The 16,744-nt window shown below is 39.8% G+C and overlaps 1 protein-coding gene across 1 annotated transcript; it reads left to right on the plus strand.

The window, feature by feature from the left end:
- Window positions 1–5,268: 5,268 nt before the first annotated feature.
- On the plus strand, window positions 5,269–6,198 carry LOC101434127 (putative olfactory receptor 10J6). Its single transcript, XM_004455835.2, has one exon. It carries the CDS (start codon window positions 5,269–5,271, stop codon window positions 6,196–6,198), a length of 930 nt encoding a protein of 309 aa, XP_004455892.1.
- Window positions 6,199–16,744: the final 10,546 nt, after the last annotated feature.

Below are 16,744 nucleotides of genomic sequence, written 5' to 3' on the forward strand. Positions count from 1 at the left end.
TTGTCTATGCCTAAAAATAAATATTCATGCTCCATTTCCAGTCCCTGCTCCCAAATCTAATCCTTGCCTAACTAAATCTATGCATATCCCCTGGCAGAAGAAATGATGCAAGTTCATTGTATGTACACTTAGAGTAACTAAATAAGGACAAAACAGGGATTCTACAGAGAAAGTGCCATCTTTCTCTTATTTGAATCATTTTTCCCCAAAAGAAGAAAAGTAAGTTCCAGGCCACATGAGAGCAAAGCTTGCCCAGCATTCCTTGTGTGATCTACTCGTAATGACATCCCTTGGGGTCATTTCTGTTTCTGATTCCACACAGACCCATGGGATGCACAGTAAATCTCTTGGCAAATTAACCCAGGAGACAAAAGCTAGACAACAAAATGTCTCCTCTGAGAGTCTTTCCCAGTTGTAGAGTTTAAAGGGGCAGCTCCTCTAAAGACAAAGCCAACAAGGGCCAGAGGGTCTCAGTATGCATGGGTCACCTTGTGCTTCAGCCAGAGTCCAGTGAAATGTAAGTGACCTGATAATCTATTAAAACTGACCTAGAACCTAGATAGGCTGAACTTTGAAAGACACGACAGAGATTCTGTTATTTCTTTTAGCAGAGATTGACAATCATTTCTTGGCACTGCAATGATGTTTTGTAAATAAGTCACAAATACATGGTATATTCTAAATCAGAAAACAGCACAGAAATATTCCATAGATGCAAGAATGGGGGTGAACTCTTTTGGATCTGAAGAAGCTTCTGTCCCATAGAAAAGTCATCATTCTTGTTTATTCAAACAGTTCATATAAACATCAGTTTCTTAAGACATCAACTCCTCCATCCCTGTGCCTATTTTGCTTAAAAATGGAAGGAAGGTTGGAAGGGATGAAAGAAGGAAGAAGGAAACTAAGGGAAAAATACAGGTCATTACTGTTATTATTATTTTTTACTGCATGATTCCTTTATATACAATATTTACTTACAGGGGATTAGACTACCTTCTAAAAATAGATTCTGTTTCTATGCAGAGATTTTGCTTATAAGGGTTTAATTATTTTTAAGTATCCAAGGTTTTTGTCCTCATTTCTTCACTTTACAAAGGGAGTTTCCCTTGTATCCTCAAACTGTTTTTCCCCTCCACTTTATTTTTCCTTTTCCTCAGGTAGGAATATTGGTTTCATGACTACGATTTTGATGCATGAGCATGTTTCAGTGTTCTTACTCTCCCACAGGGTTTTTATCCTTCTGGAATGTGTAAATCATTTTGAAAGCTCCTTTCTGCCCTATACTGCACTTATGAGATTATCTACTGGTGTGTTGCTTACATAGAACTACCCTAAGGGTTCAGACACAGAGAGGACCCAGATTTGGTTGGTATATCATTCTTGCTATTGTGCCCAGTTATTTCCTGCTGGGCAGAGACTAAAAAAACCAGTGGCAGCAGCGGGGGCCTGGGGAGGACGGTGGGAAGAAGAAGGTGGTCAGCTTGCCACAAGATAGTCTTTAAATTCATTAACACAAGATCTAACAGCATAGAACTCATCCCAGCCAGCCTCCCCTAGGGGAAGGAACCTACCAATTCCACACTTTTTCTCCTCTCCCCTTACCCGCCCCCCCCCAGTTGTCTGCTCTCTGTGTCCATTCGCTGTGTGTTCTTCAGTGACCACTTCCATACTTATCAGCGGCACTGAAAATCTGTGTTTCTTTTTGTTGCGTCATCTTGCTGTGTCAGCTCTCCATGTGTGCGGCGGCATTCTTGGGCAGGCTGCACATTCTTTCGCACTGGGTGGCTCTGCTTACCGGGTGCACTCCTTGCGTGTGGGGCTCCCCTACGTGGGGGGTACCCCTGCATGGCACGGCATTCCTTGTGTGCCAGCTCCACATGGGTCAAGGAGGCCTGGGGTTTGAACCATGGACCTCCCATGTGGTGGAAAGATGCCCTGTCTGTTGGGCCAAGTCCACTTTCCTCCACACACTTTTGTGGTTTCTTGGAGCCCTATGGGACCTCTTCTCCCTTCCCAAGGCAAACATTGGCCTTCGTTGCTACCTGTTTCTTCTGTGTAAATCTGTCAAAAGACCAAGAAAGGCTAACAGTGTGAATTACTACTACATTCTGGGCTTTCCCATTTCTTACACCTCTCACTTCTGGGGAGGTCAACAGCCCTTCATTTGCCATTAGAGCCATAAATTCCTCTACAGTAGCAAGTTTGGATTGTTTCTACATCTCAAAAAACAAAACAAAACAAAACAGGTTTAGACGTGGGACAATGAGGCAATTGCCCTTAATCTATGAGGAATACTAAAACATCAGAATTATAACAAAATGGAGGAAAATGCATACTTGTCCTCTCAGGGAGAAAATGTGTTTGGGAAGAATATTTGGAAACATCAGGGTGAGCAGATGAAGCCCACTCTAAGAAGTAGATCCTCACTCAGGTGCGCTCTAAGAAAGGCAAATTTTACTTGCTGTGGGCTCTTTTGTTTGTTTTTGCTAAACAGTGTACTGAGCTGTCAGGAAGGAGACAGGAGAACGCCCCCTAATGGTCTCATTCCACACTTCCCTCACACACTGCAAGCCTTTCCTCTAAATATATACTAAACGGCAGGGAAAGAATATTAGTTTGAAGGGGGATGTTCTGTGCTCTCACATGTCTGAATCTGGCCTTCTTTCTGGATTTGTTTCCCCAAGTTTTAAGAATATCTTGTCTCAAGATATTCTTTTATTGTCCATTCAATCCAGTTCGAACGTGCAACATAGGCGATCAAGTTACTCCTTTTATCCTTTCTCCTTGGCCTGTGTACCTGATCTACTTTCCCTGAATTTTGTGGATCACCAGCCATGCATCCTATGCCTTCAAAACTTATACAAAGAAAAGAAATTAATATTTCCATGAAACACTTTTTACAGCAAATCTGTGGCTGATTTGGGGTGAAAGCAGCACTTTTCAGGCCCTAAATTAAAGAGACCGGAGAATTTTTTTCTTCCTCCTGACCCACTCCAATTTTAAATTTTCCTTCTCATCCCTACCCCAAGTATTATATGCACTTTTCCTGGCTCAATCTTCTTAACTTTCCTTCCTTCCTTCCTCACTCCCTCCCTCCCTCCCTCCCTCCCTCCCTCCCTCTCTTCCTTCCTTCCTTCCTTCCTTCCTTCCTTCCTTCCTTCCTTCCTTCCTTCCTTCCTTCCAATTTTAATTTTTTGTCACTTGTTACAATAAATTAATCAGAAAAGGGAAAAGGCACATAAAGTCTATGGTTCTCATCCATAACTTATTATCAAAATTCTTTATTTACTGCTGATAATCAGGCTTTCTAGCCCAAAACTCTACTGCTATTGTGGCCACCAGTAAGTGACTCTTCTTTACTTAATTTGGATATCTATTCTTAGTTTTTGTCCTCCTTGATTTCTCTAAATGATTCTGAGTCATAATTTTATGCTCAAATTAAAATATTTTAAAATATATTGCATGATCCTTGCTCTCAATATAACAGTGTAAAAAGGTAAAGTTCCCAATAATCTCACTGCTATTTTAACATAATAGTTAACCCATCATAGGATCAGGTATAAATACTTTCAGATTTTTTTTTGCATATGTAAATATATATGAGCACTCATACATGACACACACACACAGAATTTTTAGCCATATGGCAACATGTCATTTTATTGTTCTTTAAAAAGCTGTTTTTATTATTTGATTTATTCCAGATATTTGTCCATCACAAGACCCTATAACAGCATAGTACATAAAACTTTCTCCAGTGAATGTAGTGTTTGATATTTATGCTGCCTAATATGTTATTCACTAGCCACATGTGGCTTTTTAGCACTTGAAATGTGCTAGCATACCAGAGGAACTGAATTTTTTATTTTATTTCATTTTAATTAAGTTAACTTTAAAAAGTCACAGCTCCACTGCTCTGTTGCCATCTTTTCTTAAAAGTTAATTAGAACTCCATTGTCACTCTCTAATTTTTTGCCTGCCCAATTGGTATTGTAATGGTTGTTTAATGTGAATTACTTTATTAGTGACACCCTTATTTCTTGAAACCTTTGCCTCTTTATTTTTTATGATGGAGTATTGTCTAGAATAACCATGATGTGAAATGCTGTTACTTGAGTGGCAGCTTCCTGGATGTTCCCAAATCCTCCAGACTGCTGGAGATACCTTTAAGTAAGTTCTTAAAGTAAGATAGCTCAAACCATCATTCGATATATGGTAGGAATCCCAGAGTCCCTCATCAAATTTCTAGAAAATGTTGTAGCATTTGCAAGCTAGAGGATGGGGCAGGAGAGGGCCTTCTATTTCTTCCAGGCATTAATAGCAAGTTTTTCTTCCTTGCTCTGAATTTCACCTCTTGCTGTGTTGCCCTTTCTCTGCACCATGCCATCATCCAGTTATCTTTTCTTCCCAAATACCACTGACAGAAAGTTGCATCTATCTCAGCTTTAATCGGAGGTTTGAGACTTCAGAGTTTGCATCATGGTATAGTTGAGCAAACTTTTAAAAATCAAATCTTGCACTCTTATTTCTTAAAATTCCTGCTGCCTGAAAGACATTGGTTCTCTCTTTTATTCAAGTTTCAGGCTCCTGTCATGGTGCTGGTCCTCCTCTTTCCAACAACTCCCCCTTCTCTCCTTAGCTTACTTGCCCCCAAACCATCCAATTTAAAAAAATAGTAATTTTGTTAACGGCATGTCTCATCTGATGATCCAGGCTGGTCCCAGTGTACCACATCTTTTACTGAAAATAAGCTCTTACTGAGATTAATTCTGCTCCTTATATATTTTCACCAGAACTTTTCTGAGATCTATCCACCAGTGAATCTAAGTCTGTGAATCTAACATTTTCATCCTCACTTTGTTGTCCCAGTTACTTCCTCTTTTTCTAGAAGAGAAACAGGGGTAAATTTGGGTTGGCATGTGTCAGGGTCCTCTGCAGCTTGCATGCTGTTAAAAGAAAGGGCTTTACATCCATGCTCCACAATAACCACATATTCAAGGTGATACTTTGAAAACATATGCAGCAGTCTTACATATTGGTGATTCCTTGGCCAGAGGCTTAAGGGAAGATTACGGAGTTAGCAAAAGCAGGTCAGGGCTAGAGGAGTACGAGGTAGCTGCACATTCCTGATTATAGATCAAAGAACTGGACATGTTTCTTTTGGTGTTCCCTAAACCCATTTCTCTATCCCTCTTCTAGAGCCTATATTACCATGGGAATTTCTTTGTGTTGAATCCCTGCAGTGATTTCAGACACTGATATTGAAGAATGCAGAGAAAGAACTTCACAGAGATAACTGAGTTCATTTTCCTGGGATTCTCCGGTTTCCATGAACACCAGATCACCCTCTTTGTGTTTTTTCTCATCCTGTACACATTAACACTGGCTGGCAATGCCATCATCGTGACCATAATACACATTGACCAACGTCTCCACACCCCCATGTACTTTTTTCTGAGCATGCTGGCTAGTTCAGAGACAGTGTACACCCTGGTCATCATTCCACGGATGCTGTCCAGTCTCATAGCCCAAAACAAGCCAATCTCCCTGTCAGGCTGTACCACTCAAATGTTCTTCTTTGTCACTTTGGCCATCAACAACTGTTTCTTGCTTACAGTGATGGGATATGACCGCTATGTAGCCATCTGCAACCCCCTGAGATACACCAACATCATGAGCAAGTGGGTGTGTATCCAGCTGGTGTGTGGAGCCTTTAGTATTGGTCTGGCCATGGCTGTTGTTCAGGTGACCTCCATATTTACTTTGCCCTTTTGTCACAGAGTGGTGGGTCATTTCTTCTGTGACATCCTCCCTGTCATGAAACTCTCCTGTATTGACACCACTATCAATGAGATCATCAATTTTGTTGTCAGTTTATTTGTGATCCTGGTCCCCATGGGCCTGGTCTTTATCTCCTACGTCCTCATCATCTCCACCATCCTCAAGATTGCCTCAGCTGAGGGTCGGAAGAAGACCTTTGCCACCTGTGCCTCCCACCTCACTGTGGTCATCATCCACTATGGCTGTGCCTCCATAGCCTACCTCAAGCCCAAATCAGAAAATTCTCTAGAACAAGACCTCCTTCTCTCGGTGACCTATACCATCATCACTCCCCTGCTGAATCCTGTTGTTTACAGCCTAAGGAACAAGGAAGTCAAGGATGCCCTTTGCAGAACTGTGGGAAGAAACATTTCTTAATATACTGACCCTTTTTATTAAGAAACATTTAGTCCTAAGCAATGTGTGTCTTCATTAAAATAAACAACCTCACAAGTCTGTCCTATGCAGTCTGCTCTAAAATGGAATGTGGACTTCTTGTTTCAACACCTTCATTACAAAAATCTTAGTGTTTATTTCCATACTTTCAAAGTATAGTCCAATGATTTTTCAAATGCATATATGAGATATCTGGGAGAATAGCCATGATTTTTAAGAAAGCATATCCAAACCTCTTGGATAGGGCAAGGAGCTTCTAAAATCATATGAAATATTATGCTTGTAAGTTTAAAAATTCCCCATTTTTAAATATATATTTTTATTTTTTTAAAAAAGATACTTAGATTACATAAAATGTTACATTAAAAAATATAAGGAATTCCCATATGCCCCACTCCCCACACCGCCCTCATTTTACTACATTAACAACTTCTTTCATTAGTGTGGTACATTTGTTGCAATTAATGAACACATTTTGGAGCATTGCCACTAAGCATGGATTATAGCTTACATTATAGTTTACACTCTCTCCCACTCAATTCTGTAGGTTATGGCAGGACATATAATGGTCTGTATCTGTCACTGCAATGCCATTTAAGACAATTCCAAGTCCCAAAAATGTCCCCATATTACACCTCTTTTTCCTTCTCCCTGCCTTTAGTACTTCCAGTGGTCACTGTCTCCACATCAATGATATAATTTCTTCCATGGCTAGAATCACAGTAAGTCTATGGTAGAATACCAGTAAGTCCACTCTAGTCCATATTTTATTTTCCAATCCTGGGATGGTGGTGCCCATTCCACCTCTAATTGAGAAAGGGCTTTGATCCCATACAGCTGATGGATGGGACTCTCTTGCTTGCAATTGTAGACTCTTTTGGTTCCTTGGTGTGGTGGTTGTCCATCCTCACCTCCTTGTTAGTTTTCCTGTGTGAGTCCAATGAACTGAAGTGTAGGTGATACAACTCCATTGAGGTTCAGGGCCTGGCTGGCACATGGAAAGCCCAGATATTCAAGTCTCTGGGACGTAAACCTACCAACTCCGGCACCAACTATAGTTCAAATAGAAGGGACAGAAGAGGTATGTGTAGAGAAGTCACAACTGAGTCCAACTCTGTTACACTCAGGAGCACAAACTCAAAACTAGGGCCCACTGGCAAGAAACCAAACTCCATAGCTACCTGCCATGACCATAGGACCTGGGTATCTCCAGAGCACTCAGGAGCCCCACTATTTGAGGTAGTATCTATTTTGGCTGTCTATAAGATCCTGCTGAGATGTGCATAAGCGTTACCTCTGGGGTGACCTCCCAATTCACTTTTTTTTTAGTAGTTCTGCTTTCTTTATTTGTTCTTGTTGTCTTTCTTTTTTTTCTCAATCATAGTGAGGTAATCCAGATTCAGGCAAAGACTGGTCCAGTATAGTATCCACATGGAGGAACTTCTGCCCATAATCTCCAAAACTGTGCTTATCTGGGGTTTATTTCCCTTCTCTGTATATTAACTGTTTAATTAATTTTGTTGTTCTCCAAGTTTGAGAAATTAAAACTGGGCTTTAATTTGCAGTGAAGGATTAGGGCAATGACTTTTTTCTTTTTGCTTGAGGTTTTTTTTTTTTTTTTGGCTTGACATTTCTAAATATGTCCTTGAGAATTTCTAAGACTTTAGAAAATGTATGTACTTTCTCATATACTACTCACCCCCCAATGGCTCCCTTGTCTGTTTACTTGTTGTTTGCTCTAGTTGTCTGCTTGTTGCTTTTGCTAGTTGTCTGTTTTGCTTTTTGTCTTTAGAAGACACTGGGAACCTAACCTGGGACCTCCCATATGGAAGGCAGGTGCTCATCTACTTGAGCCACATCCTCTCCCTGCTCATTTTATTTTTGCTCATTGTCTGTTTGTTGTTTGCTTGTTTTATCTCATCCACTAGTTGTTTTTGCTTGTTGCCTGCTTGTTGTCTGCTTTTGTTTATTTGTCTTCTTTAGGAGTCACCAAGAATCAAACCCGAGACCTCCCATGTGAGAGATAGGTGCTCAACTGCTTGAGCCAAATCTGCTCCCCTCTAGTACATTTTAAAAAAATTTATCCACCCCCTTGCCGCTTACTTGCTATCTGCTCTTTGTGTCCATTCGCTGCACATTCTTCTGGTTCTGTTTGTCTCCCTTTGCTGCGCCCAGCTCTCCATGGGCACGGGCCAGCTTGCCTTCATAGGGAGGCCCTGGGAACCAAACCCAGGGCCTCCTCTCATACATTTTAAATTTGACAATTAAAATTTTTCAACACAAGATTAAATGATTGCAAAGAACATAACTTCTGATATACTATAAATATTGACATTTTAAGATAAAACCATTATATCATTTGTTAAATATATTCTGTAGAATACAGAAATTAGATATACTACATCTAAAAATATATAAATAAGCTCTTTTTCTGACAGTTCTACATCATTCTTTTTCTTCCTTGGACTCATATTTACATTCCATTTCCCCCACAGAATTTTATCAAAATGTAAATATGATAGATTGAAATAAATGCATTTTTACATTTCAAAATGTTATGACCACCCTGTCATAATTTTTTTCTTTTCTTCTTCTTATTTTTTCTTCTTTATTTTCTTTTAAATGTCACAAGCAAAAAAAATGAGGTCCCCATATACCCCCCACCCTACCCACGCCACCCCTCCCACATCAACAAACTCTTCCATCATTGTAGCACATCCAGTGCACCCAGCAAATACATTCTGGAGAACCACTGCAGCACATGTACAGTGGTCGACATTACAGTCCACACTCTCCCCCAGTCCACCCAGTGGGCCATGACAGGACATACAACGTCCAGCATCCGTCCCTGCAACACCACCTAGGACAACTCCAAATCCTGAAAATGCCCCCACACCACATCTCTTCCTCCCTCTCCTGACCATCAACAGTCACCGTGGCCACCTTCCCCACATCACCACCACAACCCCTTCCCTTACTAATCACAGTATTTCCCCAGCAGAACACCAGCAAGTCCACTCCAATCCACACTCCATTCCTCCGTCCTGTGGACCTAGGATGGCCATGTCCAGTCCCCCTCTACATCAAGAGGGTGTTTAGATTCCACATGGATGATGGATGCAATTCTCCTGCTTGAAGCTGTAGGCACTCTTGACTCCCTGGTGTGGTGGTTGATCCTCCTCACCTCCCTATTAGCTGGCCAAGGTAAGTCCAAGAAACCAGAGGGTAGGAGCTACAAGTCTGCTGAGGCCCAGGACCTGGCCATCACATGGACAGTTCAGAGATTCAGGTCTCCTGAGTATACACCAATTCAAATGCCAACCACAGGTCCAGTAAAAGTAATAGAAGAGGCAAATGTAGAAAGCTTATATCTGAGTCCAACTCCATCACCCTCAGGAACACAAACTCCAAAGTAGGGCCTACTGACATGGCCCTGAACTCCAGAGCCATCTGCCTTGACCATAGAACCTGTGGGTTGCTGCAGACCTCAGGAGGACCAGCACCTGGGTTTCCATCTACCTTGGCTATCTCTGGTATCCTGGCTGAGGCATGCATAAACATCACCCCTGATGACCTCCCGACTCTTTTTTGGAGATTCTTAGCCATATAAACTCATTTGTCCTTTCCATTTCCCCCTTTTTATCCAAAGTCAAAAAGCAGTTTTTAACACCTGATATTACATGTAGGCTGAGATATTCTGCCGGTTTGAGTTGACCTCTTTGTTGATGGTCTTTTTGTAGTTACATCATCAGCTGGTGCTTGGTAGTAATCCCTCAGTGCCAGGAAGGCTTATCCCCGGGAGTCATGTCCCATGCTGGGGGTAAGGCAATGCATCTACATGCAGAGTTTGGCTTAGAGAGTGACCACATTTGAGCAACATGGAGGCTCTCAGGAGGTAACACATAGGCACCCTACAGCTATAGGCCTTGTTCATATTTCAGGCACACAGGCTAATAATTGGAGTCATCAGTATCAAGGGCTCATCATTGGACCATCCATCTTTATTAGTCTTTGCCATTGCACTTGGGAGATTGTTTTTGTTTCATTGGGGAATGTGAAGAGCTCCCTGGTTAGGAATTCAGCACTCTCTCATCTGTTGTTTCCAACTGAAACCACTATGAAAATATCCAAATCTTTCTATGTACCCTGTATACATACCCTGGAGAACTCCCTCCCAACCATGTGCCTCCCACTAATGACACCCCACACAAGTGCTCCTCCCTTGCCATAGTTAAACCTCTCTGTAGTCCAAAACTTCTTCAAAAAGGAAGCCCAATATATTGCCAGGTTCCATTAAGAGAAAAATGGAATATAATGATGGGTTTAAAGGTTAGATAGAGAATACATAAAAATTTAGAAAAATTAAATAAAGCAAAAATAAATTGGGGTATCAAAGAAATGAAAAAATGAAAGAACTTTGTTTTAGATATTTTGCCTTTCATCACTGCTACAGATGTTGCCCTGTATGTACAGTGGCAAGGCAATTTATTCCATTTCTTCCTCAGTATCTACCTCCTTTCTTTCTTTTTTTTTTTTTCCTGATTATTAAGTTTCTCTTGACATAAGTTTTAGGTCACAGTAATCCACATATACAATATATGGTACTCTCACTTTTCCAACATCAAACCCTTTGTCCCTTCCCCAACAGTGATCTTTTTACATGTTCATATTATATTTGCTGCAGCTAATGTACAGACTTTGAAATGATAGCTTTCAAACATGGTTCCATTTGGGTCTACATCATGGTTTATATTTTAGACTATACAATTTTCTAAATTTTTAGTTATCTTATGTTTTACATTATGGTTTACATTTTAGCCTATAGACTTTTATACATTTTTGGTGTAATTTAACATGACCTATATCCATCATGGCAGGATCTTGTGGAACACTTCCATTGCCCCGCAGTTACCCTGATTCCATGTATTCAACACCTCTTTCCTCCTACCCTCAGGGCCCACCATGGCAATCAATCTTCATTACTTGAGAGACCATATTCAGATATACTTGCAAAAATGTTGAGGACTTGACATACTTGGCTGCCCTAACCCATTGGGAGCCTCCAATTCTCTCAAGAGATACAATTTCCTCTGTTTGAGAACATCAGTCCTCCCCAGGATGTGGGTATACCTTCCCCCTTATTGTATGGGTCTCCACCCAATGATATAATCCACTATGACAAAATGAACACTCACACACTCCCCAGAAGCTTGCCCTGTGTCAGATGCTCCCCTGCTTAAACATCCCAACAGGCAACCTTCCATATTACAATCTCTAAAGGGTTTTCTCTGCACAACAATTTCAACCACATACCTGATAATCTCCCAAAATGAAATGTTCTCTTCACCCTCTCCCCAATTTCTTGGACAATCTGATCCATCATCCCATCCTTAGCACCCTTAAAGCCCACACAGCCCCACCCAAAGTTATCCTGATGCCCCCATTTTATCCCTTCCCTGTACAAATGCTTACCTCCAGCTTATCATAGATTTCACCTAAGTAGCTGTCAGTTCACAACCTTCCTCTACCCTCCAACTACCTTAAAGTTTATCATCCAGTCTCTAGCTCTCTGAGACAGCTTGGTTTATCTATTTCATATCAGAGAGATCATGTACTATTTGTCCTTCTGTCTGGGTTGCTTCACTGAACATAAGGTTCTCAAGATTCATTCATGTTATCATATATGTTTGTACTGTATTTGTTCTTATAGCTGAGTAGTATTCAATTGTATGTATATACCACATTTTATTTATCCATTCATCTGTTGATGGGCATTTGGGTTGATTCCAACTTTTGACCATATTGAATAGTGCTGCTATGAACATTGGTGTGCATATGTCCTTGTTTGTGTCCTTGTTTTCAGATCTTCTGGGAATATATCCAGCAGTGGAATTGTTGGGTCATAGGGCAAATTTATAGCTAGTTTTTTTAGAAACTGCCAAACTGTCCTCCAGAATGGCTGGATCCTCCTGCATTCCCACCAGCAGTGGATGAGTGTTCCCATTCCTCCACATTCTCTCCAACAATTGTAGTCTTCTGATTTTTTTATAGCTATCAGTCTTATGGGAGTAAGATGGTATCTCATTGTTGTTTTGATTTGCATTTTCCTAATAGTTAGGGATTTTCAGCATTTTTTCATGTGTTTTTTAGCTATTTGTATATCACCTTTGAAGAAGTGTCTGTTCAAATCTTTTTCCCTTTTTTTAAATGGGCTGTTTGTCTTTTTATTTTCAAGATATAGGAGTTCTTTATATATGCAAGTTATAAGTCTCCTATCAGATATATGGTTACCAAATATTTTCTCCCATTGTGTAGGCTCTCTTTTTACTTTCCTGACAAACTCCTTTGAGGAGCAGAAGGCTTTAATTTTGAGGAAGTCCCATTTATCTATTTGTTCTTTTGCTGCTCGTGCTTTTGTTGGGAAGTTCATGAAGCCGTTTTCTACTGCAAGGTCCTGCAGATGCTTCCCTACTTTGCTTTCCAAGGTCTTTATTGTCTTGGGTCTTATATTTAGGTCTTTATCCATCTTCAGTTGATTTTTGTATAAAGTGTAAGTTGGTAATCCTCTTTCCTTCCTTACATATGGATATCTAGCTCTCTAGGCACCATTTGTTGAAGAGGCCATTCTCTCCCTGTTGAGAGGGTTTGGTGGCCTTGTCAAATACCATATGGCTGTATATATAAGGATCTATATCGGAATTCTCAATTCAGTTCCATTGGTCAATGTATCTAACCCTTGTGCCAATACCATACTGTTTTCACTACTGTAGCTTTGTAGTATGTTTTGAAGTCAGGTAGTGTGATTCCTACAATTTCAGTTTTCTTTTTCAACATGTCTTTGGCTATTCAGGGCCTCTTTCCTTTCCTAATAAATTTCATATTTACATTCTCTAGTTCATTAGATGTGTTGATTTTTATTGGGATTGCATTGAATCTATAGATCAGTTTCAGTAGGAAAGACATCTTAATAATATTTACTCTTCCTATCCATGAATAGGGAATATTCTTCCCTTTATTTAGGTCTTCTTTGATGTCCTTGCACAATGTTGCGTAGTTTTCTGTGTATAAGTCTTTTACCTCTTTAGTTAAATTTATTCCTAGGTATTTGATTTTTTATTTTCTATTGTGAATGGTATTTGATTCCTGATTTCCTCCTCAGATTGCTCATCATCAGTGTACAGAAATGCTACTGATTTTTGTGCATTGATCTTGTAACCTGCAATTTTATTGAACTCATTATAAGTTTTAAAAACTTAGTTGTAGACTTCTCAGGGTTTTCTACGTATAGGATCATATCATCTGCAAATAGTGAAACCCACCCACAGAGTCAGTCCAAAACCGGAGGGCTAAGGCAATTCCGGAACTCACAGAGTGCTGGACTTGGGAAAGGGAAGTCCGGGACTCTGCAGACCTAGGGCACGTAGGTCCACGGAACACGGGCTATGGGGGCTCAGGGGACACTGACCTGGGGACCACGCATCCGGGGACCACGGGGCCCAGAAACGCCATTGCACAACCAACAGTTCTCAGGAAACACCATGGCTACCAGCCCCAGAGGGAAGGATCCCAACAGTCCCCCTTATATTTTTTATGTAACATTTATGTAATCTAAAGTTTCTTCAAAAATAAAAAAATTTTAAAAAAGAATGGCTTATTAATATACAGACACATCAACTAATTGGAAAAAAAAGGATGGTGGGTATAAGTTTGATGAGTAAAAAGGATATTTACATAGTCTTAAAGTACCTCTCACATAGTAGGTATTAATTGCAAAGAGGAAAAGAGAGACTTTATAGTGGAGAAACCTGGCAGGCTTCACATTAATCAAGAGATCAAAGTCAGCATTACCAGTAATGGGACAAGTTGAAATTGTTTATGCCCTAATTATATACAATCAGGAAGGAAAAGGGCATGTATTCTGTGGTTTTTCTGTCAAAAATGCATAATCTGTATCTAATCATGAGGAAACATCTTACAAACCCTAACTGAGGGACATTCTTCAAAGTTACTGGACTGAAATCCTCAAGGTCGTAAAAGTCAAGGGAAGATGGAATAACTAAACGCAACATGGGATCTAGATTGGATAAAGCCAGGACCATCCCTGAGCTAAATCCTCAATGAAATAGTTAGGAAATAGAAAACTATCAGCTATACTTTATTTTTTAATTTAGTTTTATTTCAGCCTTGTTTGGAAAATAAGAACAAAGTAAAAAACTGGGTGCCTCAATTAACAATGGTTAATAAATTACCTTTAAAAATAAATGGAGGGGAGCAGATGTGGCTCAAATGATTGAGCACCTGCTTCCCACACAGAAGGTCCTGGGTTCGAGTTCTGATACCTCCATAAAAACAAAAACCGAGCAAACAAATGAAAATACCAAACTCAGGGAAGCTGATGTGACTCAGAGGAGGAATGCTGGCTTCCCACATATGAGGTCCCCAGTTCAATCTCTGGCCCAGTACCTAATAAGTAAGTAAGTAAATAAATAAATAGGGCTTTGTTGACAGGAGTGGTTTAAAAGCTTAAGCAGAGCAAGACATCACATTTCATTAGATGAGGAAAATGAGAGTAAATCCTTACATATTTCTTACCATAAAACTTAATGTCCACCAAATTATTTGAAATAAATGCAATAGAGTAAGTTTTTATTCCTTAAAACCAATGGAGCCCAGAAAGCAAGTGCCACCCACAAAGGAAGCAACACAATGATGGGAATATGTCAAAGCTGGAACAATTTGAACAACAAAATAAATAGTGTTGGATTACAATCCAAAGTATAAAATCAATGTCCATAAATCCATACTGATATAAATAAATAAATAAATAAATAAATAGAAGCAAAAAAGACACAACTCCCATGCAGAAAAATTCCAAATGATTTATGTAGTTACTCTGCCCTCAAGGAGGAGGGGAATAACTCCCTACTCCTTAAGTATGGGTTGTGCTGATTGACGTCTTTCCAAAGAATACAGTGGGAAAAGGGTGCAAAAAGAGTAACTTCACAGTGACGAAAGCTGACAAACACTACCTCAGTCAGGTGATCAGGATCAACATAAACAGTCATGAGTCATGTCGCTTGTAAGTATTTTTGATATGATGTGATGAAAATAGCACTCCACCTCTGTGGTCTTGCTCCCAAAAAACAATAACCCCTGTCTAATCATGAGAAAAACATCAGGAAAATTTCCAATATAGGGCCATTCTACAATACTCCTCAGGACTCCTCAAAACTCTCAATGCTATCAAAAACAAGCCTGAGAAACTTACAGAGCCAAGAGGAACTAAGGAAAGATGGCAATTAAATACCTTAACCTGCAGGGGTTCCAGAACAGAAAAAGATATATAAGATTTATATAAGGATATAAATAAACTATGGACATTAGTTAGTAATAATCCATTGATATTGTTTCATTAATTTAACAAATGCCATATGAATGTAAGATGTTCATATTTGGGAAAATTGTATGGCAAACTCTGTATTATCTCAATTTTCTGTGAATCTAAAACTGTTCTAAAAAATAGAGACTCTTATAAAACATAGTGATTTTTTAAAAGGATCTTAACAATCAGAATCTCTATCATTATTTTTATTTTATTATTAAACTGGGGTAAATTTCTACCAGGAATTTGAGTCATTCCAACACGCAGGTCAGTTAGCAAGTTCTTCCTTTTGGTCCTTCCAATTCTGAACCAGAACAAAAAGATACAACTAATTAAAACGGGGGTGGGGGGTAGCAATACTCCTGAGCAGTAGACAGCCTCATACAAGTCAACACCAGCAGAGGCAGGAGTTGACTGAGTGACAAGATGGAGCAGATTCAGAGGAACCTCTCCAGCAAGTCAGGATTCTGAGTAGTTCTGAAACACCTGGGGAGCTCTTTCAGGCAATTAATCAGGGGGTTCCACACCATCATAATCTAAAATGCACATTACTGAAGGGAAAAAAAAGAGTGCATCCACGCATATATTCACTCTCTTTTCCTTCCTGAGACTTAAATAATAAACATTTAAGCTTTGTTTTGAGTCTCTAGAAAACCGATGTCCAAAATTCCTAGTGAGAAGTAGCTATTTTTGAAAAAGGTATTTTATGCTCATGGAGGTGGGGGCTTACGTGTAGTTTCTACAAGAGAATCCCTTGGGTAGGTAGAATTGGTTTTGACCAATATGGGCTTAAAGATCTTGTCAAAAGGGATTTTTTTCTTAATCCTGTCTGCATTCCCAAAACAGAAATGGAGGCATCCCCTGATGGTTACTCTGTAACTCCCTTTTCTTTCTTATTTAGAAAGGTAAATCAAATAGTATATCATATTTTAACCTATCAGATCAGTGAAATTTTAAAATTGGAAAATACTATTTGACTACTGGGAATCCTATAGATACACTCATACAAGTATACCAAAATATAGGACTTCTCTCAACAGCAAACGGCATGCTTTAAAACTTGAATCTCTGTATTGGTCATGTGCCAGTGAACCCTGAGCCTCAGCAGACTTGCAAATCCTACTCTCCAGTTCGTTGGACTTACCC

The sequence above is a fragment of the Dasypus novemcinctus genome, chromosome 13 (assembly GCF_030445035.2).
Source record: "Dasypus novemcinctus isolate mDasNov1 chromosome 13, mDasNov1.1.hap2, whole genome shotgun sequence".
Taxonomy (NCBI): domain Eukaryota; kingdom Metazoa; phylum Chordata; class Mammalia; order Cingulata; family Dasypodidae; genus Dasypus; species Dasypus novemcinctus.

Coding starts and splice junctions, on each gene's coding strand:
- LOC101434127 (XM_004455835.2), top strand. CDS start 5,269: ATGCAGAGAAAGAACTTCACAGAGATAACTGAGTTCATTTTCCTGGGA.